Source organism: Folsomia candida, unplaced genomic scaffold, assembly GCF_002217175.1.
Source record: "Folsomia candida strain VU population unplaced genomic scaffold, ASM221717v1 Fcan01_Sc004, whole genome shotgun sequence".
NCBI lineage: Eukaryota > Metazoa > Arthropoda > Collembola > Entomobryomorpha > Isotomidae > Folsomia > Folsomia candida.
Window position 1 is genome coordinate 2,743,917 of NW_019091196.1, and position 23,294 is coordinate 2,767,210.

The 23,294-nt window shown below is 38.5% G+C and overlaps 5 protein-coding genes across 5 annotated transcripts; 2 read left to right on the plus strand and 3 right to left on the minus strand.

The window, feature by feature from the left end:
- Positions 1 to 1,545: 1,545 nt before the first annotated feature.
- On the minus strand, positions 1,546 to 2,576 carry LOC118435479. Its single transcript, XM_035851617.1, has 2 exons — positions 2,284 to 2,576; positions 1,546 to 1,860 (listed from the first exon to the last, which is right to left on the minus strand). The coding sequence occupies exons 1-2, from the start codon at positions 2,510 to 2,512 to the stop codon at positions 1,637 to 1,639; spliced, it is 453 nt and encodes a 150-aa protein (XP_035707510.1). The 5' UTR covers positions 2,513 to 2,576; the 3' UTR covers positions 1,546 to 1,636.
- Positions 2,577 to 3,496: 920 nt separating this feature from the next.
- Positions 3,497 to 4,563, minus strand: LOC110848323 (calcium-binding protein P). The gene is made up of 2 exons (XM_035850962.1): positions 4,146 to 4,563; positions 3,497 to 3,825 (listed from the first exon to the last, which is right to left on the minus strand). Exons 1-2 carry the CDS (start codon positions 4,561 to 4,563, stop codon positions 3,497 to 3,499), a joined length of 747 nt encoding a protein of 248 aa, XP_035706855.1.
- Positions 4,564 to 12,340: 7,777 nt separating this feature from the next.
- LOC118435251 lies at positions 12,341 to 14,063 on the plus strand. Its single transcript, XM_035850963.1, has 4 exons — positions 12,341 to 12,574; positions 12,929 to 13,047; positions 13,132 to 13,266; positions 13,803 to 14,063. Exons 1-4 carry the CDS (start codon positions 12,499 to 12,501, stop codon positions 14,061 to 14,063), a joined length of 591 nt encoding a protein of 196 aa, XP_035706856.1. The 5' UTR covers positions 12,341 to 12,498.
- Positions 14,064 to 14,536: 473 nt separating this feature from the next.
- Positions 14,537 to 15,851, plus strand: LOC118435458. The gene is made up of 3 exons (XM_035851548.1): positions 14,537 to 14,592; positions 15,019 to 15,123; positions 15,211 to 15,851. Exons 1-3 carry the CDS (start codon positions 14,560 to 14,562, stop codon positions 15,382 to 15,384), a joined length of 312 nt encoding a protein of 103 aa, XP_035707441.1. The 5' UTR covers positions 14,537 to 14,559; the 3' UTR covers positions 15,385 to 15,851.
- Positions 15,852 to 21,453: 5,602 nt separating this feature from the next.
- Positions 21,454 to 22,947, minus strand: LOC110848326 (putative dipeptidase MCYG_02918). The gene is made up of 4 exons (XM_035851629.1): positions 22,865 to 22,947; positions 22,678 to 22,753; positions 21,733 to 21,871; positions 21,454 to 21,657 (listed from the first exon to the last, which is right to left on the minus strand). Exons 1-4 carry the CDS (start codon positions 22,929 to 22,931, stop codon positions 21,562 to 21,564), a joined length of 378 nt encoding a protein of 125 aa, XP_035707522.1. The 5' UTR covers positions 22,932 to 22,947; the 3' UTR covers positions 21,454 to 21,561.
- Positions 22,948 to 23,294: the final 347 nt, after the last annotated feature.

Sequence of the window (23,294 nt, forward strand, 5' to 3'; positions counted from 1 at the left end):
TGTCATCGATTTAGACTAGTTTGCTCAAAATCGGAGAGCAGAAGCTGGGAGATCTCCACTATAAGAAAGCAAATTTCTGAAGACACATTTTAAAAGAATTTTTAAAAATTTGGGAACATTCTTTCTTCCAAAAATGGTTATAGATTGTTCGACTGACCACAATTAGGTATCTAAATCTTGCCGTTGCAGCGGTCATCCTTTTTTGCAACACGTGTAATATCGAGTTGGCGATTTGTATGATGAATAATATCTGTATCTATAGCCTGTTCCACTTCCAATCGTATGATAACCACTTCCACCACCACAACTTATCGGGCCTCCACGAGCTGCAAGGACGATGAAGACGATAACCACTCCGATAAGCAGGACGACCACAACCGTGACGAAAACATTGAGGCAGATTGACCTTCCCGCGCGGTCTGAATGGTCAAAGTACACAGGGGGTGGGGCTACTTCCACGTAATCGTAGCCGTACGGACATGGATTGTAGCTTCCAGCGGCATAATTGGGGGGACCTGTGGGGGTAAAATGATGTGAAAATATGCCAATTTTAATCACTTCTCCCCTCTGGGAACTTATTTTAAAATTCTGGATGACAAATTTGTAGTCAGTGAGTTGATTGATGGAATTGTGGTGAGTTTTTAAGCCAGAGTTCCAATTTCTCTGAAGGCTTCCTAAACTTGAGATCTCCTACTTCAAAAACGGTCAAAATCTGGACTGCATATTTTTGAAAAATTGGGAACGACCTGCTCTACAAATTTGTCGGACAGAATTTTAAAATAAATTCCCAGAGTGGAGAAATAATTAAAAATGTGGGGATTTTGAACGTTTTTGGTGATAAGTCATGGAGTCTTAGATAAGTGAACTAAAAGTATTGCTGTTCGTGGAAACGTTGTCCTCCTCAAAACCAGTCGGAAACATCAGTTGTCGGATGAAAATTCGGAAAAAAAGTCTCGTATCCCCCAAAAATTGATAAGTTTCCAACTGGTTTTGAAGACGACAACTTTTACACGAATGAGGACAAATTGTTTTTTAAAAATTCCAACAATTTGATCAAATATTTGAATTACTTTGTCCAAAACCCATGTTGCTCGTTGCTGGATAGACCGCTGCTTGGGTACCGGATTGGATGGGAACTTGACCACCTGCGACATCTTGGACGGGATAGTTTGTTGGAGGAGGATACGAGTAATATGACATTTTGGGTCGAAGGGTCCCGGGGGATGGGGATGGATGGATTTAAAACCGTAATATTCACGGGTCAAATAATATGCTAATTAGCAGGATATTAACTCTAGCTAATTAACTAACTAACTATGTAAAACAGTTTTATAAATGTGCTTGTCTTAATAAAATGTATGTCTACAAAAATTTAAATAAGGTGATACTCTCGATTTCTAGCCATTCCGTTTCTTGGAAACTCTCAGTCATATAGAATCTAAAATTCTAAACCGATATCGGCAATTTTACATTTTATCTAAAAAGCACGAGTTTTATTGACCATCACTCTTTTTTCAAAAAACATTCTGAAGACATGAATTTTGCTGGGTTTCTTTCCTCGATTTTTGTTTTCATATTCTGGTCGGCATTAGAAATACTAAGGGCGGCTTTCGCTGACTAAATGTTGCGCTCCTTCTCACCCTCTAAGTCGGTAGTGGCGCGTATGAATAACAGTAGAGCTGTGTCTAGTACCACCCCCTCCACCGATGCCGATGATGACACCAACTATTATGGAGATGAAGATAATGACAAGGGCCACGTTGAGGCAGATTTTTTGTCCCGAGTAATTTGGATTTCCGACGGCATTGACGTATGGTCCCCGGATGTGGGGGGCATTCACGTAGCCTCCGACTGGGGGACCTTTTGGGGGTAATTAAAGGTTAAAATAATTAGTAATTAAAAGGAGAATATATTAGAAATTGGTAATTAAGAGAATATTTTGTCTCTTAAAGTGATAATTAGAAGGAAACATATTGTCTAATTATTCAGTAATTAAGTGGTGATTTTAAATGATTCTATAATTAATTAGGATACCAAATTTGGGAATTAGAATTAGCCACAGTTGTACTAATTAAGGCACCAAATTAATTAGTTAATTAATCAGAAAATTCACCAATTAAGTTGTGATTTTAAATGATTTTCTACTTAATTATGAACTAGAATTAGCAACGGTGGTACTAATTGAGGCTAATTAGTAATTAATAATTAGTTCAAACATCCTATTTAATTAGCTAAATAATTAGAGAACCCTGAATTATTTGAAGTAATTAAATTATTACATACATTGTCCAAAACCCATGTTGCTGGTTGCTGGGTAGACGCCCTGTTGGAATCCGGGTTGGATGGGGACTTGGCCCCCTGCGACATTTTGGCCGGGATAGCTTGCTGGAGGGTACGAGTACGAGCCTTCCATAACTGCCGGATAAGGTGCTGCTGGAGGGTTTGATGAGTCGTTAACTGCGGCTTCTTGGCCCGGATAAGTTGTTGGAGGAGGGTACGAATAATATGACATTGTGGATTGAGGAGTCCTGGGGGATGGACTTTTAAGACTGTAATTTTCGGGGGCCGGATACGGATCAGCTGGATTTTCAAGGTTGCTTGATAAGTTATCAATGATAACTCTAGTAAATAATTAATTAACAAAACTACGTAATAAGTAATTTTATGAAAGTGTTTTTGCTAAAAAAATGTATGTTTACAAAAATCTGAGATAAGCAATTGCTTGATTTTGAGTATCTTGGTAACACTTTGGTCACATGAGACGCCTGCTGGGTTCCGACTGCGATAAATGGTTGAGTTACACATATTTATAAAATACTTATTTTTAACTCTTTATTAAAGGTATATGTAGACAATTAAACAGCTTAAAAATTATGAATTTTATTGGCAAAGTCATTCATCATCACTTCCGTTTCAACCACCACTTTATTCACTTTGAAACATTCTGACAACATTAAGGATAAGTTATCTGGATGCCATTCCCCTCGATTATTTTTTCATATCGTCGCTATTCGTGGAAAGGTTGTCGTCTTTAAAACCAGTCGGAAACTGAAGTTTTCATATGAAAATCCGGGAAAAATGTGACACCAGCAGGGTTTCGTTTCTTTCCGAATTTCTTGAACTGCAAAGCAAGCCACGCAAAAAATGCGAGACTCAAAGAAACTGGGACAAAGTACAAGAAATATTTAACCACGCGCCGTATGAAGTATTTATAACGCCGGCGCATACTTTCTTTCGCCGTGCATTTCTTCCAGGGCAAAATATATCCCTGCAAGAAACCACTTTCTTGCCCATATTTCTTGTAAGTGGTCACTTTTGCACGCAAAACACACGTCTCCAAAACTGGATCTGACACCTTCCGTTTCCAACTAGTTTCTCACCCGACAACTTGTGCACCAACAGCAACGATATTATTCTGGTCAGAAATATTAACGACTCATTCACCACAGGTCACTTCACCCACTGACCTCTAGATTGTTCTCCGTTGGGTTCCTTTTCACCTTCCAAATCGGCGGCGACCACCACAACAGGACCCGGAGGATCTGTATGTCTTCGTACGGAAAATTGTTCCTCCAGAACGATAACCTCCACTAGAATGATAACCTCCACCAGAATGATAACCTCCACCAGAATGATAACCTCCACCTCCTCCACCTCTTACAGAGACGGCGAGGATGATGAAACCTAGTATAGCGAAAATGCATACGACCGCGATGACCACGCTGAGGCACGTGTTTCTCCCACTGCTCCCACCGGAATTGACGTAAGGTGCGTTGGCGTACGGTGCGACCATGTAGCCTTGTGCTCCGTCGTAATATTGGGGACCTATCGGGGGGGGGGATAATTAATGAATGTAGGATTCAGCACGTTTTTAATGATCTCTTCTTCACTCTCTCTGGGAATTTATGTAAGTATTTTACAATTCTGGAGTGAATCTTTTTTAAAAAATGACAACTCTGGAGTGTATATTTTTTTAATTGGCCACTCCCTGCTCTACAAATTTGTCGTGCAGAATTTTAAAATAAATTCCCAGAGGGGAGTAATGATTAAAAATGTGGTGATTTCGGCGATAAGTCATCGAGTTCTAGGTTAGCTAAATATATTTTTTTTTAATTTCCAAATATTTTTTTTAAGTAAATAATTACTTTGTCCAAAACCCATATTGCTCGTTGGTGGATAAACGTTTGGTTGGTTTCCGGGTTGGGTTTGACCTTCGACAGGGGCACCTTCTTGGCCTGGATAGGTTGTTGGGGAAGGGTACGAGGCGTCGTTAACCCCCGGATAAGGTGTTACTGGAGGGTATGTGGTATCGTTAACTCCCGGATAAGTTCCAGCTGGAGGATAAGTGGCGTCATTTACTCCCTGATAAGGTGCTGGTGGGGGGTACGAGGGTCCTTGTCCCTGATAAGGTGCTTGTGGGGGGTACGTGGCGCCTTGTCCCGGATAAGGTGCTGCTGGAGGGTAAGAAGGTCCCTGCCCCTGATAAGGTGCTGCTGGAGGGGGGTACGAGGCTCCTCCTTGTCCCGGATAATTTGGTGGAGGAGGATACGAATAATATGACATTATGGATTAGTGAGTCCTGGGGACTTGCAGGTTTTTTTCGGGGATCGATAAGCCCTTATCACCTCAAGGTAGACGTTTTCCCTGTTATGCTTCCCAAAAAACAAAGTGTCCCCCGCCGTATTTTTAGTAAAATATTGCATAAATTACACCTGCGAAGTATTTTATTTCAAAGTTGCCAAACAACTGCAAAAAAAGTGTCAATTTTACTGGGTATCCAAAATCACGAATTTTTTTGCAAAAAAAAATTCAGGAAACTTTCAAACTATCGGCAAAATTGGAAAGCTTTAAATTTTATTTATTAACACCCAGCAGGTGCAAATATTTAGTGGAAATCCGGACAAAAAGTTTGACCTTATTCTCTCGAGCATATTATTTTCAGAGAGTTTCTGAAAAAAAACATAATTTCGAAATTTCCAATTTCAGCCCGAGTATATTTATGACGCCCTCCACATCCCGATCATGTCGTCGTCTTCCGTCTTCCTCCATCGTGGCGACGTTGCTCCTCCTCCTTATCGCCATCGATAAGGTCTCCCCCCAACTGTACACTTATCTTGAAGACATTGCCAAGATCTGGGACCTCCCCTTGTACAACGTGGACCCCGACAATATTCATGGCCGGCTGACGGATAACTTAACGCTGAACATTATGCACATCAAATATGTCACGTGCCTCTCCACAGTACCGAAGTAAGTAGACCAGAGCCTTTTAATTAGCCACAGTTCTAATTAATTAGTAATTGATAATTAAAAGGAAAATATTTTGTCTAATTAATTAGTAATTATTAGTAATTAAATTCAGGTTGCTAATTACGCCAATTAATTAGCTAATTAATTAGAACATTGACCAATTAATTGGTGATTTTTAGTGATTTCCTAATTAATTAGTAATTAAAATTAGGCTCGGTAGTACTAGTTAAGGTTAATTAGCAATTAATAATTAGTTTAAATATGCTATTTAATTAGATAATTAGATTAGAGTTACTAATTAATTAGAAAACCCTGCCTCAATGTGTCCATGTCTCACAAAGATTTCATTTCGTAGGGGGCCCTTGGAGAAATTTACCCGCCGATATGACCTGACCGAACAGTGGGACTTTTTCCGAAACAATAAACACGCGAGTTTCAACCCACACTATTTTTGCGCAGCCGTTCCCAATCCGCGACTTCAGGCGGAAGGAGATCCGCGTAAGTGCATAGTTCAAAACATAGACGAATAATAATAAATACACAAAAAATGCGGATAGATCGCGCATATATTTGTTGCCGTTTGTTGCACATTTTTTTACTGGCAAGGCGCAAGAAACTATTTCCCGCCATAGAGCGCGCGGCTAGACGTATAAATATTTCTCGGGTGTCATTTTATACAAAATTTTACGAGTTCAAAGCCATAATAATTATTCCATTTTAAAAATTCGGTTAATTACCGTGTTAATTATCGTCACCGTGCGGTGTGACTTCCTTAAAAATGGTGACAAATTGTCACTGGCTGGTGTTAATTTTATCACCATTAAGTGGTATCACCATTATCACCACGTGCCGACGATTAAGGTGGTATAGTATGCGGGTTTTGGGTTTGAATTGTGAGAAAATGAGAAAATAAATATAAAATAGACGAAAAATAGTCAGTAAAACTTAAATATTTCCTTATGGAAGAAAACAATTAAAATCACACCTTCCTAACTTCGTAAACCTTTAAATTATCGATTTTTGGGTGCATTAAAATCTTCATATTATAAAAAACTCACGGAGATGAACAGGTTTCAAAATCGCCATTTGAATATATGGAAGCAGGGAAAGTTGAGACACAGCAGTTCAAACTCAAAACCCGGATACTCTGCCACCTTAAGAACACCGGGTTTTTAAAAAAGTGCATTTTTTTCCCACCTAGTCCCGCCGACCATTCGACCGGATCAAATTTCCAGGACGGCTGGATACCACACGCCGCACTCGATGTTCTGGTTGAACGAGCCGACCTCGTGGTACTGGTTTCCTCGCTGGTCAAAGTCGGGCATATATCGGGCCTACCTTTACCAACGGGGCAAACGCAACCAGGAAACCGGGTATATTTTTCGCGTGGAAGTTACCGGGATTCAAAGCAGAGGGAGGATTCTGAAAGGTATGGGACAATTTTTTTAGCAATTGCAGTCAGTGGCCGAGGAAGCCGTGGGGACATGTGGGGACGTTAACTTTGTAAGATAAGGGGGGATGGGGATAACGAATAACCGTGGGGACATTGTCCCCACCGCCTATTCCGCGGCCACTGTTCAGCAGTGGAGGTCTCGAAGCGTATGAGGTCCGATTTTCAGAAAATTAGTGTTAATCGAGAACAAATTTAATTAGGATGAAATTTTCGAAAGACACGATCTCTCAAAGTTTGGCAAACTTAATATTAAATAATCAAATTTATTTCGCGAATTTCATCCTAATTAAATTCCTGTCAACCTGCGTATTTGAGAGAGATATTTGCACGTCTGGCCGAGATATTTGCATCCGAAGAGGAGAAAACGCTCCACAAAGTTGACCACAATTTCCGAATTTACTGCGCGTTTTCTCCTCTGCGAAACGTGCCATTTGCAAATTTCATACTAATTAAATTTGCCATCGATTGACACTAATTTCTTAAAAACCGGACCTCATACGCTGTGAGATCTTCGTTAGTAAAAAAAAACGGTCCTATTTTTCCTCTTGAACAGGCTGGTTCCATCTTAAAATCACGCTCGAGATTGATCACAATATTATCCCGGAGTCGTACGAGAACCCCGTGCCCGTCATAACGGAGGAAAAGGTGACTGCCATCCGGAAACTCGCTGCCGTGGACAAGTTGGTCGTTACCGCGCGTGGTAGGATTGTCACCACTGGGCTACCACGTGGCGTCAAAGGTAAATATTTATACAGCAGGTCGTTGCCAATTAAAAAAGTACACCCTCCAGATTTTCACAGTTTTTGAAGGAGGAAGCCTTTAGAAAAATTGGAACTCATCGAAACTGACTTAAAAAACTCAACGCCATTCCATTAATCAATTCACTGACGGCAAATTTGTTGTCCAGAATTTTAAAATAAATTCCCCAGAGGCGACGAGAAATGATTTAAACTGTGTTGGTTTTTGACGATTTTGGCGATGAGTCATCGAGTATGATTAAAAATAGTAGAAATTAATTATATTTTTAATCATTCCTCCCCTCTGGGAATTTATTTTAAAATTCTGGACGAAAAATTGCCGTCAATTAGTGGAATGACGCCGGGTTTTTTTAACCAGTTTTGACTCGTTCCAATTTTTCTGAAGGCTTTTTAACCTTGAGATCTCCTCCTTCAAAAAAAGTGTCAAAATTATTCGGAACCTGCCATCAATTAATCAAGTTTATTAATTAATTTTTCCCCTCCGTAATTAGTCCCCGGGTACCCGCGACGCGCCTGGGTCGGCGGGATTGGCGAATTTGTCCAGGACTTCCCGAAGTGTAAGGAACCCGGGTATAATCAGAAATACGTGACCCAGCAGTTCATGCCGTGTGGAGCGGTGCAGGACGGGGAGGCCGTGGTGAGTATGGTTTCCATTCAGTGGCCGAGGAAGTCATGGGGATGTGTGGGGACTAGGGTCACCAGACGTCCGGGTTTTCAAAACCTGTCCCGAAAACGTCCCGGTTTTTAAAATCTTAGGCACAAATTAAATTATCTCACATTTTTCGCCAAAATATTGTATAAAAAGTAGATTTTAGCACATAAATACCAGTGTCGTGCAGGTGAGATATGCCAAAGGGCAGGTATGGCTATATTAGAGTACGCTCAAAATCATGCCAATGTGAGCGACACTTTCGTCCAAAGTGTGCAACATTTCAGCCAATCGGGTGAGAGCACCAAACTTTTAAAATGTGAGAATACGAGTCTCGCAACACCCCTCTCAGCACCACTACATGCCTGCTACACAGCTGCCACCTTCCCAGTTTCACGGAGTTGGAAGCTGTTCTTTTCCTCCGCTGATGGGAGGAGGGCTACATCAGAGTGATAGTCTCACGTAGCCCATTACTGCTTCTAGGTAATATAGTATTACTCCTCTAATTCTGTGAGATATGCTTAATTCGCTTTTCTGCAAATTTTTCGCCAAGCGCTAGATATTATTGGCAAATTTTTTGCCAAGCATTAGATGTTATTGGCAAATTTTTTCGTCTAAAATGTCCCGGTTTTAGTCAGTACAATTATGGTCACCCTAGTGGGCACATTAACATGTGGAGGGTGGGGGATCTGTATAACATGGGGGGATGACGCGAACCGTCCCCCTCTGTCCCCACACTTCCGCGGCCTCTGTTCCCATTTTCGGTTAAGATCAGTGTTTCGTTTCGATTTTGCTACATTTCTTGCACTGCAAATGAAGCATGAAACTGCAAGGAAATAAAGCCACGTGCTTGCCTTGCATTCGAAACACTGTTCGAGATCTGTCCTTTTTAATAAGTATGTATGTTATCATTCCCAGTATGGAAATAATTTCTACTACACGAAGACAAAGAATGACGCCCAAACCAAGTACGGCAAAACCCAGCGGAATCCGGAAAATAATAATTTTACGGAAATTCATCTCAATTTCAAGTTGGATAACTCACTCTCTAATAAATATTACGAGCTGGACTTTGTGTGAGTGAAAAAAAAAATATGAATAAACAAGATAAGTACTTATCGTAACGTAACTTTACAGGGCGAACGGGATCGTTACCAGGGTTGATTTGTGGAACAATCCGTCCTATCCAAAATTTCCAGAGAATTCTGCAAAAATAATTTATGGTAAGTTTGCAACGCAGACGAATTTGGGGCCAAATTTTGGTGATTTTTCGGCAGAGCGACGCCCAAACGGGGAAGGAATAGGGAATTAAATTTTGTCTGCGGCCGTCAACAGTGTAAGATTCGTGGCGTATACAGACATACCGGTTCACTTTCATTCATGTGACTGATTATGATAGAGAATGATGGTGAAGGGAAATGAATGCCTGTGACTTGAATGAAAATGAGTGAAAGATTCCGTCACTTCAGATGAATGACTCTGAATGAAAGGACTCTGAATGTGAATGAAAATCTTCAGTCAGAAATCGGGATGACTGACTTTTGAATGAGTACTAAATTTTTGAACAGGTATGGCCCGGGTAGCATTTTGCGCTCCACCGGTGCATTTTACGCGCCGCCTAAATTAGCTTCCTACCATACCTAGGCGCCGAAAAATCGCCAAATTTGCGTCGCCGAAAATTGGTCATCGTTCACCGCCACCACCATCGTTCATGCCGATAAGGTTGTAATAATTGTAACGATAATCTCCATTTTAGTCGTTCAACGTTCCGTCTCGACCCGGATTGTGTTCACCTCCTCGCATGCCATGCATGGGCCGACCTACTACGAAAACGCGGACCCCATCCCCCGTGGGGTGGAAAGTGTCACGTGCTCTGCTCCCCTGCACGGGGAATGGATTATGAACCCAGCCCCTCCCTCGTTCGGGTGGCCCGGCGACAAAACCCTGCACCGCGCCTCCATCACGGCCGGGGCGGACTTGGTCCACAACCCGGACGCCACGGCAGATTCGACTTTCGGCGGGGCCATCAAGTTTGTTTTCCACTATATTTGTTCATTTTCCTTCATTTTACTGAATATAATAGTGAATGAAAATTAATTTCACGCATCAGATGTCACATATGTACCTGTTCACTTTCATTCATTTTATTGATTATATTCATGATTGTGAATGAAAAAAATGAATTTCTTCCCGTTACTTGAATTAAAATGAGTGAAGGATTCTTTCATTTCGGATGAATAACTGTGAATGAAAGGATTCTTCACTCATTTCATTTTTCATTTTCACCCTATCCTTAACGTATGGTAAGAAATTAATTCCGATAAAGTGAAATTGAAATGAAGTGAAATGAATGTGAATGAAAATCTTCAGGCAGAAATCGAGTTTTGAATGAAAACTGAATTTTTGAACAGGTTCATCCACGCCGTGCCCACGCGAGAAGACCTCTACCGCCTGCACCCGCCCTGGTACAACGACTCCGGAAAACCGTACAGCATTGAGGCGGACGAAATCCGGAAACGGTTTGCCGCCCGGAGAACATGGACGTTTCAAGATGGACCCTACCTTAATGATGCGACTGTTTATAACAGAGAGAATTCGGGATGGACGTCTATTATGAGTACCCCCGCGAACCCACGTATCGACCCCAGGGTCACTTCACCGCCGCCGTGCAGCGGGTCCTCAACGAGTTCAACTGGGAGACTTGGCGCGCCCACGTATGTATCACATCAGAATACCCCACAGAATTGGATATTTAGGTGGAGGGATGTACTTTTACTGGGGATGCAGCAAACAATTTATTTTTTTACCATGTTGGTTTGAATTTAAATGATGGATAAGGAGACTAAAACCAGCGTGGGTGACTAGGATTGCCGTTAATTGGATTTGATGCTCCATGCTTGAAACTCGTTATTTTTTATCACCAAATTCGACATTCTCAATCAATACGTATTGAATAAAGGAATGTGGCCTTGTATGACAAGGTTTTAGCTCAAATACATACTGTTCAGCCAGTATTAATAGTCTGAAAAAAATCTGAAAGGTTTCCTGGCAGATATTTCACAATATGTTTTTTTTTAACTTCTCAGAATAGGTGATCAGTAGTATCATGGGCACCAAATCCCAGTGCGATGAATAAAAAGGAGGCTAAAACCTGCCATATTTTTTTATAGTATCTCCTTCTCTTATTAGGCGAACGATAATCCCGACTACCCAGCGGGAAAACCCTGGATTCCGGGGGAACGCTGTGTCCTGTACGATTCTCGGTACGCCCGGGACTACCCGCATTATTATTATGACGCGACCTGCGTCGGGATAGACGCGCAGCATTTCGAGGACTCGACAAAGGTGGATACCTCGACCCCGGCCGAATACCGGCTACCCTTCGTGACTAAGCTGGATGAAAAAGAGGAGTGCACTTTCGTATCAGGGAGGAACCATGGAGCCTTCCTCCCCGTCATGGGGAGGTGTCTCCCCTCCCTTTTTGGCACGGATGGCGTCGGCAGCCCGAAATTTGGTCCGCCCAAGTGTGACGCGTTTTTTGATGAGTATGAGAGTAAAAATTATTTGGGTGAGTGAAATTGAAGAATGGGAGATGTCCCGTCATGAATGACGTGTCATTGATATGTCATAGATGTCATCTTTGTCACATATGTACCTGTTCACCTTCATTCATTTTATTGATTATGATTGTGAATAAAAAAAATGAATTTCTTCCCGTTATTTGAACGAAAATGACTGAAGGATTCTGTCATTTCAAATGAATAAAAAGGATTCTTCACTCATTTCATGTTCACCCTATGCTTAACCTATGGTTAGAAATGAAGTCCGATGAAGTGAAGTGAAACCAATTTGAACGAAATTGACTCAATGTGAATGAAAGTCTTGAGTCAGAAATCGAAATGATTTACTTTTGAATGGAAACTAAATTTTTGAACAGGTTTGATTTGTCAGACATTTAAAATCTGTGGCAAATATGACAGGTCAAATTGGCATAAATGTCCAATTTTTTCCGTCATACGTATGTACAACATATTTGTCATAAATAAATGTCGGTCACATTGGAATTTTGTGACACATAGTCTGGAATTGGGAAAACTGACAAATATGACATTTATGACATATTTTCATCCAAAAGACCGACCATTTTTCTAAATTTACTTTACGTTTTCTCCTCCTCGGAAAAATATCCGCCAAACGTGACCAGTAATTTGTTTGGCGTGACTAATTTTCGATCTAACTTGCATAAATAATTCTTTTCAGATCCTGCCCTGGGAAAAGTCGTGAAAACCGTGGAGCGCCAAAGGACCACAAGCTCCCGGAAAACGGTGGATGAAAGACTGGCCGACAACAGTGCGAGGAACGAGCTCGTGTGCGAATTGGTGGAGAAAATGCGCGAGGGAAATTTCGAGTGTCCTCTCCTCGTCCCGAGACCGTACACCTTCGAACCAACTTATGTCCCCGGATGTGAGAAATCTACACTTAATTTTGTGGAGGAATTTCGGTAGAAATCTCATTTTCCCTAGACCACACCCCCTTCCTTTGAGGGGGATTAGAGGTCTGACTTACCCCAAAAGTTGATAGGATCCTCCCCCTGGGGTAATACGTAGGATGTTTAAACGCGATTTCGATTATCTCAATTCCGTTATCCTGCAGACGGACAGACGGACACAATCTTCTCGTAAAGGAGCTACTTAATAAATCCAGAATTAGGGTCAATTTTTTTACTCCGGGATTTGTTTCCCGAAAAAAAAAAAAAAAATCAAACCCACGCTAAATTTTTACCATCCCCGAAGTAATTGTTCCTCATTTCTTTTCCAGCTAACGAGTCCATTCTTGCGGAAAAACTTAAAGCCGATCGAAAAGCGCGTTACAAACTGACGAATGCGTACAAAAGGGGCATGTTGGCGGCGGAAGATCCGTTCACGCTTTTCATCTGGGTGAGCATTACATACCACTTTATGATTTCCGGTTAATTGTGTGTATGCTAATTTTTCATGTTAATTGCTTAATTATGACGACAGGACTCGCGGCTAATTCATGGGATTTTTATGACCATCATTGTCATGTTCGTGACGCCGGTGAGCTTCTTCATGACGCGGTATTTCAAAGAGACCTTTATGAACAATCGGATCTTCCTCCATCACGTCTGGTACTTTGTGAGTGACAAATTTAACTAGATTACTGGGACTAGATTACTCACCGACAAAATCTGCGCATTTTTAACAATTTCTCCACGTTGGGAACTTATTTTAAAATTCAGCCCGACAAATTTGTAGAGTGGGGAGTTATAAATTTTTAAAAAAATATGCACTCCAGATTTTGACACTTTTTGAAGGAGGATATCTCAAGGTTAAGAAGCCCTCATAAAAATTGGAACTCGTCGAAACTGGCTTAAAAAACTCGCCGCTATTCCATCAATCAACTCACCGACTATAAATTTGTCGTTCAGAATTTTAAAATAAGTTCCCAAGAGGAGTGAAATGATTAAAAATGTGGTGATTTTGACAATTCTGATGATGAGTCATTGAGTTTTACATAATTAAGCGAGAATTTCTGATCCACGACACTTCGAAATTAAATTTCAGTCGGGGTCCAACTCTATTTTGTAAATCTTTTGATTTCGCACGTGGTTTAGACGACTAATTTGAAAATCCCGCTAAATACTTATCAAATATGCCTTATCTACCTACAGGTCCACCTTTCCCTCTCTTTCATCACCGTACTTCTCTTCATGGTGGGATTGATCCGACAAGTTGGAAGCAAGGCGATGCTCGGCGTCAGTTTGAGCCGCGCCGCCACCGCGCATCGCGTCATGGGTTGGATTTCTGTCGTAATTTCGGTCCTGCTCTTTTTCCTGGGGGGATTTCGACCAATGAAGAGACAATTTCGGGCAGTCACAATTATTCTGCATGGCGTCATGGGGTTCTTGTTTTACTGGATGGGTCGTAAGTAAAATCGTCAAAATCTACACACTTTTCACCGTTTCTCGCCTCTGGAAATTTATTTTAAAATTCTGGACGCCAAATTTGTAGTCGGTGAGTTGAAGGGCGATGAGTTTTTAAACCAGTTTCGACTAGGAGATCCAATTTTTCTGAAGGCTTCTTGAACTTGAGATCTCCTCCTTCAAAAAGTGTCAAAATTTGGAGTGTATATTTTTGAAAAAAATGGGAACGACCTGCTCTACAAATTTGTGGTTCAGAATTTTGAAATAAATTCCCAGAGGAGAGAGATGATTAAAAATGTGCTGATTGTAATCGATCTATATCGGGAATATTGACTCAGAATCATCGAGTTAAGGTTTTGTGACCTCTGAATCCGTAGTGGCGTGCATGATAACGGCCAACGCGATCCCCGGCTCACCCGCGGCTTACCAAGATATTGCGGTCCTTCATTTTTTCGGAGCTGATCTGACGAAGGAGGCCGTCTTTGTCGTTGTGATTTCCTGGATCATGTTCGATATTGCGATGCACGTCGTGATGACGGTATGTCATGAAATGGTGAATATTTAGGTTATCTTTTTGTTTTGAAATGATGGTTATCGATCCACATATTTTTTTAAACTCTAGGTTATCAATTTATTTTGAAATGATGGTTATCGATCCTCATGTTTTTTAAAATCTAGGTTATCGATTTTTTTAAATGGTGGTTATCGACAGTTATATTTTTTTAAATTCTAGGTTATCGATTTATTTGACATGATGGTTATCGATCCTCATGTTTTTTAAAAATCTAGGTTATCGATTTTTTTTAAATGGTGGTTATCGATTGCCATATTCTTTTAAATTCTAGGTTATCGATTTAATTTGAAATGATGGTTATCGATCCTCTTATTTTTTAAAAATCTAGATTATCGATTTTTTGAAATGGTGGTTTGGTTATCGATCCTCATATATTTTTTTAAATTACAGCTTCTGCAACGTTGCAGTGACGCACAAATGAAACTTACTCACCGTCGACTCATCCTCTTTTCGCCGATTCCCGTTTTGGAAGAGAGGGAACGATTCGATGCGCCTGTGAGACGAATAAATATGAAAATTTAAATTGAATCTGTCTCAAAATTTTGGAAATTTTGAAATTATTGAAATTTCACGTTTATGTAGGGTCGTTTCGCCCGGATTTACTTGCTGATCGCGTACATCGTCGTGGCGCTGGCTTGCACCGTCACCATCTGCACTTTCATGTTGAACTATTCTCCGCGGAAGAAGGGGCTCGGATTCATGTCCTGTACGCACGAGGGGCCTGAAAACGATGTCCGCAAGGCGTACAATTGCTGACACGTCTCACGTCCTGCGAAAATCGACCCCACGAAATTTGTGACAAAAAACAATGTCAACTCGTCTTCAGAAGGCAATTTAAGTGATAAGAAAACTAATCCTATTACTAATCAGTCTCATGTATTGCTATCGTTTTTGTGTGTAAAAAGATGTGAAAAATTAGGGGACATACCCAATAAAAAACATGTAACGAAATGACTCATCGATAATTAGTTAACGTTGTGACATGCAGACTTGAAACCTAGCTTTTTAAGGTAAAGGATCATCCCTGATTAGAAAGTGGGCAATGTAGGTTACAGGTCACCATTTTCTTAAATTTTGATTTTCTTCAATTAAATTAATTGCGATTAAATTATGATTAAATGATGTCATGATCGATATTATTTTCAACATTTCAACAAGTAGATATGTGTTAATCGGGTAAAATCAGAATGTCTAAGGCTTGTTATGCCATCATTATAAATTAAATAGGGTTATCTATATATACTCTTAATTTAGATTTTAAGGTAATTAAATATATTACACGTTTTTGTGATAACTTTAGTGGAAAGAAAATCATATCTAATGTAAATTTGTAAGAATTTGAATCATTAAAAATCGCCAACCGACGTTTAAGTCTACAATATAATCTATAATTTGCCTGCTTTTATTTGCATAAAAGATTTAAGAATGCTTCCCGACAAATTTTACGTAAGAGCAAAATAGTAATTTTAAAATTAACTTTTTGACATACCTATTATCTTATCACTTGAAAGGCGATTTAGCAAATATCTAATATGCGCTTAAAATATTTGAATAAATTAAAAATCCGAAATTGACGTTTAAATTATGAAATTTCTTTTAAAAGAAATTTTTCAAAAAATTATACCCGGTATATTGAACTAGGATCGGTACCAAAAACGGTATTTACAAATTTTTCGCGTGAATTTATGACGTTTTATAGAGTATTTTATTTTTCTTGATAATCAAACTCTCCCAGGAAAAATAGCATATTCCCAAACTGTAAAAAAAATTACAGTTTAATTTGCAATTTACAGTTAATTGTAATTAATCTGTAAAAAAAAATTGGAGAATTTTTGAACTGACATGACCCTATCTAGAGAAATCCTCCAAAGAAACAGTGAAAATACCCTGTATGACATGGATCTATAATTACTAAAGTTGTCAAGCAACCTTGAAATAGTGCCGAATAAAACAATTTCTAATCTCGAATGCTTTTCTTTGACGGGGCACGGCACCAAGAAATACAAAAGTGAATCGCAGCGCAGCATCGAGTATCTAGGGAAAAAGAGCATGAGCTCCCTGGGAGCTCATGCTCGAACGCGTCCTTAACTTACCGACGTCGTAAATTAACGACGCCTTAATAACGACAAATTATAACGACGTATGCTCATCATTTGTCGTCAAGGCGTCGGAAAATGTTGTCGTTATGAGTTTAACGACATTGTCGAAAAAAAAATCGTTAAAATTTGTAATCTATTTCCGATTAAGGGAGTGGTTCACAACGATCTTGGTAACTGAGGAGTTATGTTCTTACGTTTACTACCACTTTATTTTAGGTGTAGGAGTGGGATAAAATTTCAACCCACTTATAATAACTTGTCAAACTATCCAAGAAAATTCTCAAGTAAAATGGGGAAGTCATTGTGAGCAGACATGTTTTCGAGTTTTTAAAATTATGTCATAATTTAAAAAGTTATAGAATTTACAAAATCAAGATTTTAGCTTAAAATTTGTTTGAAAATTCCGTTACGGACTAAAACGGGTATTCAGAAAAATGCAAAAATACGGGTCCTCTTAATATTGAGTGTACAAAATTTAAAATTAGTCTATAATTAATTTTAGGGTAAATGCAACTTTGATATTTTAATCTAAGGCTAAATTTTTATACTATAAACAAATCGTTTTGAAAAAATTTTCCAATTAATTTTTAAGCAAATTTACTGTGAAAAATTGCGAATTGCGAAAAAATTGCGAATTATCTAAAAATTCATAAATCTCATTTTTGATAAGCACGTAACCGCCGCATAATTATATTTTTTTCCTTCAATCTCTCTCGATTAGGACTGCCAATGAGTTCGACTCGAACTGTTCGAGTCAACGCATTTGACTCATGAGTTGCTGAGGATGAGTTGAATTGAGTTTGAGTCAATTCATTTCATTCATTCAATTCATTTCAAACGACTCGTTTCAAAATGAGTGATTTGAACAATAATGAGTTTGAGCTGAGTTGCGGAAACTCATTAAGAATTTCGCAATCCAGCGACTCAATTTGCCCGAAACAAAGTTGGCATCAACATATGCAAACCAACATACCCAATCCCTCGTCAACAATCGTCAATAGCTTCTTGACCCCCTCCCCCCATAAAATGTTTACATAATATATGAACGGATCCTAATTAACAGCAAATTACGACAAATTTATCTCGTTTCGATAGCTATTAAGGCGTCGAAAACTTTTACGACAAATTCCAAGGTCTTACCGACAATCAAAGTTTTGAGCATACGTCGGTGTCGCTACTAACGACAAGTGCTAAGGACACATGCTCAAAGGTGTCCTTTAGCAATACCGACATCGCTAAAAATTATTTTGAGCATGTGTCGCTAATTTTTACGACGTCGCTAAGCTAACGACGCGTTCGAGCATGAGCTCCCAGGTCGGTTAGCCAAAAGCTCGGCTAGCCAAAAGCTTGGCTAGCCAAAAGCTCGAATCGCAAAAAACTAGGTTCTTTCCAGGTCGGTTAGCCAAAAGCTCGGCTAGCTCAAGCTCGAATCGCAAAAAACTAGGTTCTTTCCAGGTCGGTTAGCCAAAAGCTCGGCTAGCTCAAGCTCGAATCGCAAAAAACTAGGTTCTTTCCCGGTCGGTTAGCCAAAAGCTCGGCTAGCAAAAAGCTCGGTTCACTCAAGCTCTACCCATAAAAACTTCGGAAGCTTGTCTAGCTCAAGCTCGACCGGCAAATAGGAACAAAATTTTATTTGCGAACTTGCGGCGCCCATAACGTGCTGAAATTTGCGCATCTGCCCAAGTGCTGAACCAAATGTTGTTTGTAAAGACTTGCTCCTTCCAACTAATAAGGTCAAAAAATTATCTGGGCTGAACATGGTTTGCGCCTCCATTGTTAGTATTATTTTGAAAAGTGAATCCTGTACCGTCAACCGTCATACATACATGCATGCATGCATACGAAACTGCACCGGAAATTTCCAAGTTACAACAATATCTGTTCAAAAGTTTAGTTTTCATTTAAAAGTCAATCATCCCGATTTCTGACTGAAGAGTCTCATTCAAGTGCAAAAGATCGAATGGCCCACCAAGACCCAAAAAGTTACCATGTCCTTTTAATCAGTAAAAAAAAATCTCAAACCGGCGTTTAAGCCATAATAATCTATAACTTGCCTGCATTTATTGACAATGCTTAAGAAAACTAACAAAATATGAGAATATTCAAGAAATTTTGCACACTGATACCACATTTTTACGAATATATCCCGATAAAAATTGCAATTTTAAAAAATAATTTCTTCAAGTCGATTATCACTTGAGTTGAAGCAGCAATCTATTCGGTAATCTAATGATCGAACAAATTAAAAAATATATGAAATCGGCGTTAAACCATGCAAATTTGAAGGCTGAATTTTAAAAATGTGTCAAAGTTTTGCTAACTATGCTGGTCATATTATTTGAGATGAAGATTTTTCTCAGAAATCAAACTAAGGATAAATCACAGAAATTTTTGCTGTGTAAAAAAAAACACCCAAAGAGAATTTAGTCTAATAACCAAATCAAAGAAATGTTAAATCATTAAAAAATCCCAAAACAGCATTTAAGTCATAGAAATCTATAATTTGCATGCATTTATTCCCAATATGCGACTGGATATATAAATCATGTCAAATTTGCATGCTGAACTGCATTTTGATTAATACATTTCGAGCAAAATTGTATTTAAAAAATAATTCCTTCAGATTATTTATCACTTAACCAATGAGGAAATTCACGTCAATCTTCGTAAGTCCATAACCACGTAAGTTGAAGAAGATCAACTTACGAATCAAGAACATGCTTTTCATCTTCGTAAGGTTTTCTAACTTTGTAAGCCAAAATTGCATTCGAGATGTTCCTTAGCTTCGTCAAAAGTTCGTAAGTTTACGGGTTACAGAGTTACGAAGATTGACGTGAATTTCCTCATTACTTATCCTTACATGTCAAGCGAGACTGGATCTAGTAAGCAATTAAATTATTGAACATATTCAAAATTTCAAATCGGCGTTTAAACTATACAAATTTCAAAGTTGAATTTTCAAAGTGCTAAAACTTTTGTTAACTATGCATATTTTTTAAGATGGAAATTTTACTCTGAAATCAAACCATGAAGAAATATTAACGGTGTTATCTTTTTATTGCGAAACGAAAATATGTACATCTAACGTTCATATTTAGCTTTAATTTATTAATAATTTATCATAAAAATGGAGAGAAAATAATATTTTGTATTCGTCTGTTTAATTTCTATTTAAGAACACGAGCAATCTCGGGTCGATCCACATTTTGCGCATTGCGGTGGCAAGCTGCTCGTCCCATCGGAACCCCAGGAAGGCCACACCCCACTTCTTCCCGTCGTAGTGTTCACCTGGGGGGACGTTCCTCCTCGGACGACGGACCCCTTGCAGCCAAGCTGAAGATTTTCGGTGACCATTGTGACGATTTTGTCTGTAATTCTGTCAGTGTCAGCGTATCTATTTATAAGTATGTGACATAAAACGGAATTAAAATTTGACGATGCAGAATTTAGGTCTCCCAGCGTATGCTTTTTGATTTTGAGCAAATTAGTGTCAATCGATGACAAATTTAATTAGTATGAAATTTGCGAAAGACACGATCTCCTAATGGGTAATACGTTTGGCAGAGATATTTGCATCCGAAGAGGAGAAAACACGATCTAAAGTTGAAAAATTTTACACTTTCCAAATTTACTGCGCGTTTTCTCCTCTTGGGATGCAAATATCTCTGCCAAACGTACCCCTTGGGAGATCGTGTCTTTCGCAAATTTCATCCTAATTAAATTTGCCATCGATTGATACTAGTTTGCTCAAAATCGGACAGCTTACGCTGGGAGACTTCCATTGCCTGTTTACCATGCAAAAAATTGACATAGAACATTGTAAATATTTTGGCTTACAAAATTTTAGAATTGCAACAATTTCGAATGAATCTGGATTAAATTCTGAGGAGATATTTCTTCTCGATTTGATGTCCAGTGTGTCCAGGACTCATCTTTTTATACCCATTTATAGGTCATGAATTTCACTCTGAAGATTTTATGATACGTGTCACACACGCAACCATAACAGCTTATGAAGAACGGTCTGTATAACATGTTAGCAAAGCGGTTATCAGACCGGTGGCTAATTTTACTTACACATTTGACTGCCGTTTAAAGTACGATATTTCAAATGTAAATGTAGATAAGGTGCTTATGTAAGTGGTATCAAAAGTGGAGGTCATGAACAGAATTTTTTTAACGTGTGTGTAACATCATGAATGGATAAGACATAATCTGGTCAAATAAACAGAGGCATGCATAAGTATTCCAATTTTGACCTTGCTGATTAGTTGTTAGTTTTATATCGGTGATGATAAGTAGTTATCAGAACTACCAAATTTCTCAGACATCAGTCTGTAAGGCGAATTCAGTTGGTCGTGGTCATGGCCATTTGCGAATTTTCTTTTTGTGGGACATGGCGTATCATACGATTCATGCCTTAATTTTTAATTTGCGAGGAAAATGAGTCCGCAAAAATTTTATGACTGTTTGATAAAGCTCAACTCCAAATTTATATAGAAATGGTTTCTGCGTGATTAATAATAGATTTTTGTGGCTCTTAAAAGGGGACATTATTTAATTAATTTTGCACAAAATTTTCACAAAATTCCAGCAAAATTTTCACAAAATTTATTTCGTCCATGTTTCTAATGTTTTACAATTGTCTATGCCAATGCTTGGATAAAGAAACTAGACGACATCCGTGCAAAAATATATGCAAAAATATTTATAAAGCTTTCTGCCGTGTAATATTTACAGATTTTTAATTTCTACAAAAAAGTGTAATTTGTATAGAAAATTTTGAAAAATCGTACTATATTTAATTTTTTTGGTCCATAAGTAAATTTTTGAATTAAAAGAAATTTTGCGTAATTGTGTTAGAATTCCAATACTGTGGAACGGGCAGGGCGTCCTGTTTTGGCTCCTCTCCCTTCAACGAGTCCCTCACCTGTGAAATAGATGATCGCAAATTAAATTATAAATGCAATTAAATAGTTTGGCAAATTTTATAATTTTTGCAAACCTCTTCCACTTTGGCGAACACTCTGCGAATATTTTTTGACGTAAGTTTTTCCAAATCTTCTTCAGTCCAAGTTCCCGTTTCGTACAAGGCTTCAAGTAAGTTTCGTACTTTTCCGGGATGTTCTAAATCCTTGGGCAATCTAGATTCGGTACGGAATATTTCAACGTAGGACTTAATCACCAAAATCGTCAAAATCTCCACACATTTTTAATCATTTCTCGGCTCTGGGAACTTATTTTAAAATTCTGGATGACGAATTTGTAGTCAGTGAGTTGATTGATAGAATGGCGTTGATTTTTTTTAGCCAGTTTCGAAGACTTCAAATTTTTCTGAAGGCTTCTCAAACTTGAGATTTCCTCCTTCAAAAAATTTCAAATTCTGGAGTGTATATTTTCAAAAAATTGACAACGACCTACTCTACAAATTTGTCGTCCAGAATTGTAAAATAAATTCCCAGAGGGGAGAAACGATTAAAAATATACTGAATTTTGCTGATATTTTGGTGCTGAGTTATCAAGTCCTGCGTTAAGCTCAGCGTTAAATTTACTGTTTGTAAATTAAACTTGTGTAAAGAGAGAGGTAACATTTTGCAAACGTTTTGCAAATATACAAAGCAACTCTTCCAATCTAATTATTTATCTTCTAATTTTCAAAATTTTCTGGAAAAAATCTGAAATTTTTGCAAAGTTTCAATGGGAGTCTAATTATTCCTTCCATAAGTTCTCGAAATTTATGTAACACATGTCTAATCTGCATAAGCATAAAGTGGAGTGGATTTCCAAATGTTTTAATAAATGGCGTTTAACTTTTACCTTAACAAAATATTTACTTAAATTTGTAATTGGAAAGGTTGCAAAAAATGGGGACAAATAAATCGCCAATTTTTTTTGCACCTCGTTTGTCAACCGATTTTGCAAAATTGCATAGATACTTTATCTTTCTTACATTTCAACGCCATCAAAGTCTCCCCCGAGTCCCATACAGTCCACTCCAGCAATTTTTTTAATATGCTCGGCATGTGCTTGATAAGGAAAATTAATTAATTAATCAATTAAATTTAATAATTAATTTAATTAATTAAATAAGTGTGGCGCCATGTGCAAATTATGTAAATAATTATTACAAATTTTACCTATGACATCCGCGATAGTTGTATTGTTATGATCCTTCTTGAGATATGCAGAATAATAGTTCAGCATGACGATAGATCCGGTGGATTTCTGAGCGAAGAATTTCAAAATTTACATCTAGCATGTAATTCAGGTGGATGTTTGTAAACTATGTAAAAGTTTGTAATATCGTTTCATATATAAAATACAGAGTTTTTAATATGGAAATACGACTTAATTTTCCTTCCTAAAAGTTTGCACGTTCAAGAGATTATAGAAATCTGCCGAAATTTCGTAACTTTTTGGTCCGCTCTTACTATGAGTTAGAGTGGATGCTTGTAAAATTCGTAAAATTTTGTAAAAACTGTTTCATAAAATATGGTAGAGATTCAAGTCAACCTAGATAACTTGACTTCCTAAAGTTGCACAAGTTTACCAGATTACAACCATTCG

Bases quoted from the DNA above. Each gene is read 5' to 3' on its own strand.
- LOC118435479 (XM_035851617.1), bottom strand. From the start codon at position 2,512: ATGTCATATTATTCGTACCCTCCTCCAACAACTTATCCGGGCCAAGAA. The intron at 1,861-2,283 runs GTATGTAATAAT...TACCCCCAAAAG, and splicing joins CAACATGGGTTTTGGACAAT to GTCCCCCAGTCGGAGGCTAC.
- LOC110848323 (XM_035850962.1), bottom strand. From the start codon at position 4,563: ATGTCATATTATTCGTATCCTCCTCCACCAAATTATCCGGGACAAGGA. The intron at 3,826-4,145 runs GTAATTATTTAC...CCCCCCCGATAG, and splicing joins CAATATGGGTTTTGGACAAA to GTCCCCAATATTACGACGGA.
- LOC118435251 (XM_035850963.1), top strand. From the start codon at position 12,499: ATGCGCGAGGGAAATTTCGAGTGTCCTCTCCTCGTCCCGAGACCGTAC. The intron at 12,575-12,928 runs GTGAGAAATCTA...TTTCTTTTCCAG, and splicing joins ACCAACTTATGTCCCCGGAT to CTAACGAGTCCATTCTTGCG. The intron at 13,048-13,131 runs GTGAGCATTACA...TTATGACGACAG, and splicing joins CGTTCACGCTTTTCATCTGG to GACTCGCGGCTAATTCATGG.
- LOC118435458 (XM_035851548.1), top strand. From the start codon at position 14,560: ATGTTCGATATTGCGATGCACGTCGTGATGACG. The intron at 14,593-15,018 runs GTATGTCATGAA...TTTAAATTACAG, and splicing joins CGATGCACGTCGTGATGACG to CTTCTGCAACGTTGCAGTGA. The intron at 15,124-15,210 runs GTGAGACGAATA...ACGTTTATGTAG, and splicing joins GGGAACGATTCGATGCGCCT to GGTCGTTTCGCCCGGATTTA.
- LOC110848326 (XM_035851629.1), bottom strand. From the start codon at position 22,931: ATGCTGAACTATTATTCTGCATATCTCAAGAAGGATCATAACAATACA. The intron at 21,872-22,677 runs GTAAGAAAGATA...TACCGAATCTAG, and splicing joins GACTTTGATGGCGTTGAAAT to ATTGCCCAAGGATTTAGAAC. The intron at 21,658-21,732 runs GTTTGCAAAAAT...TCTATTTCACAG, and splicing joins TGTTCGCCAAAGTGGAAGAG to GTGAGGGACTCGTTGAAGGG.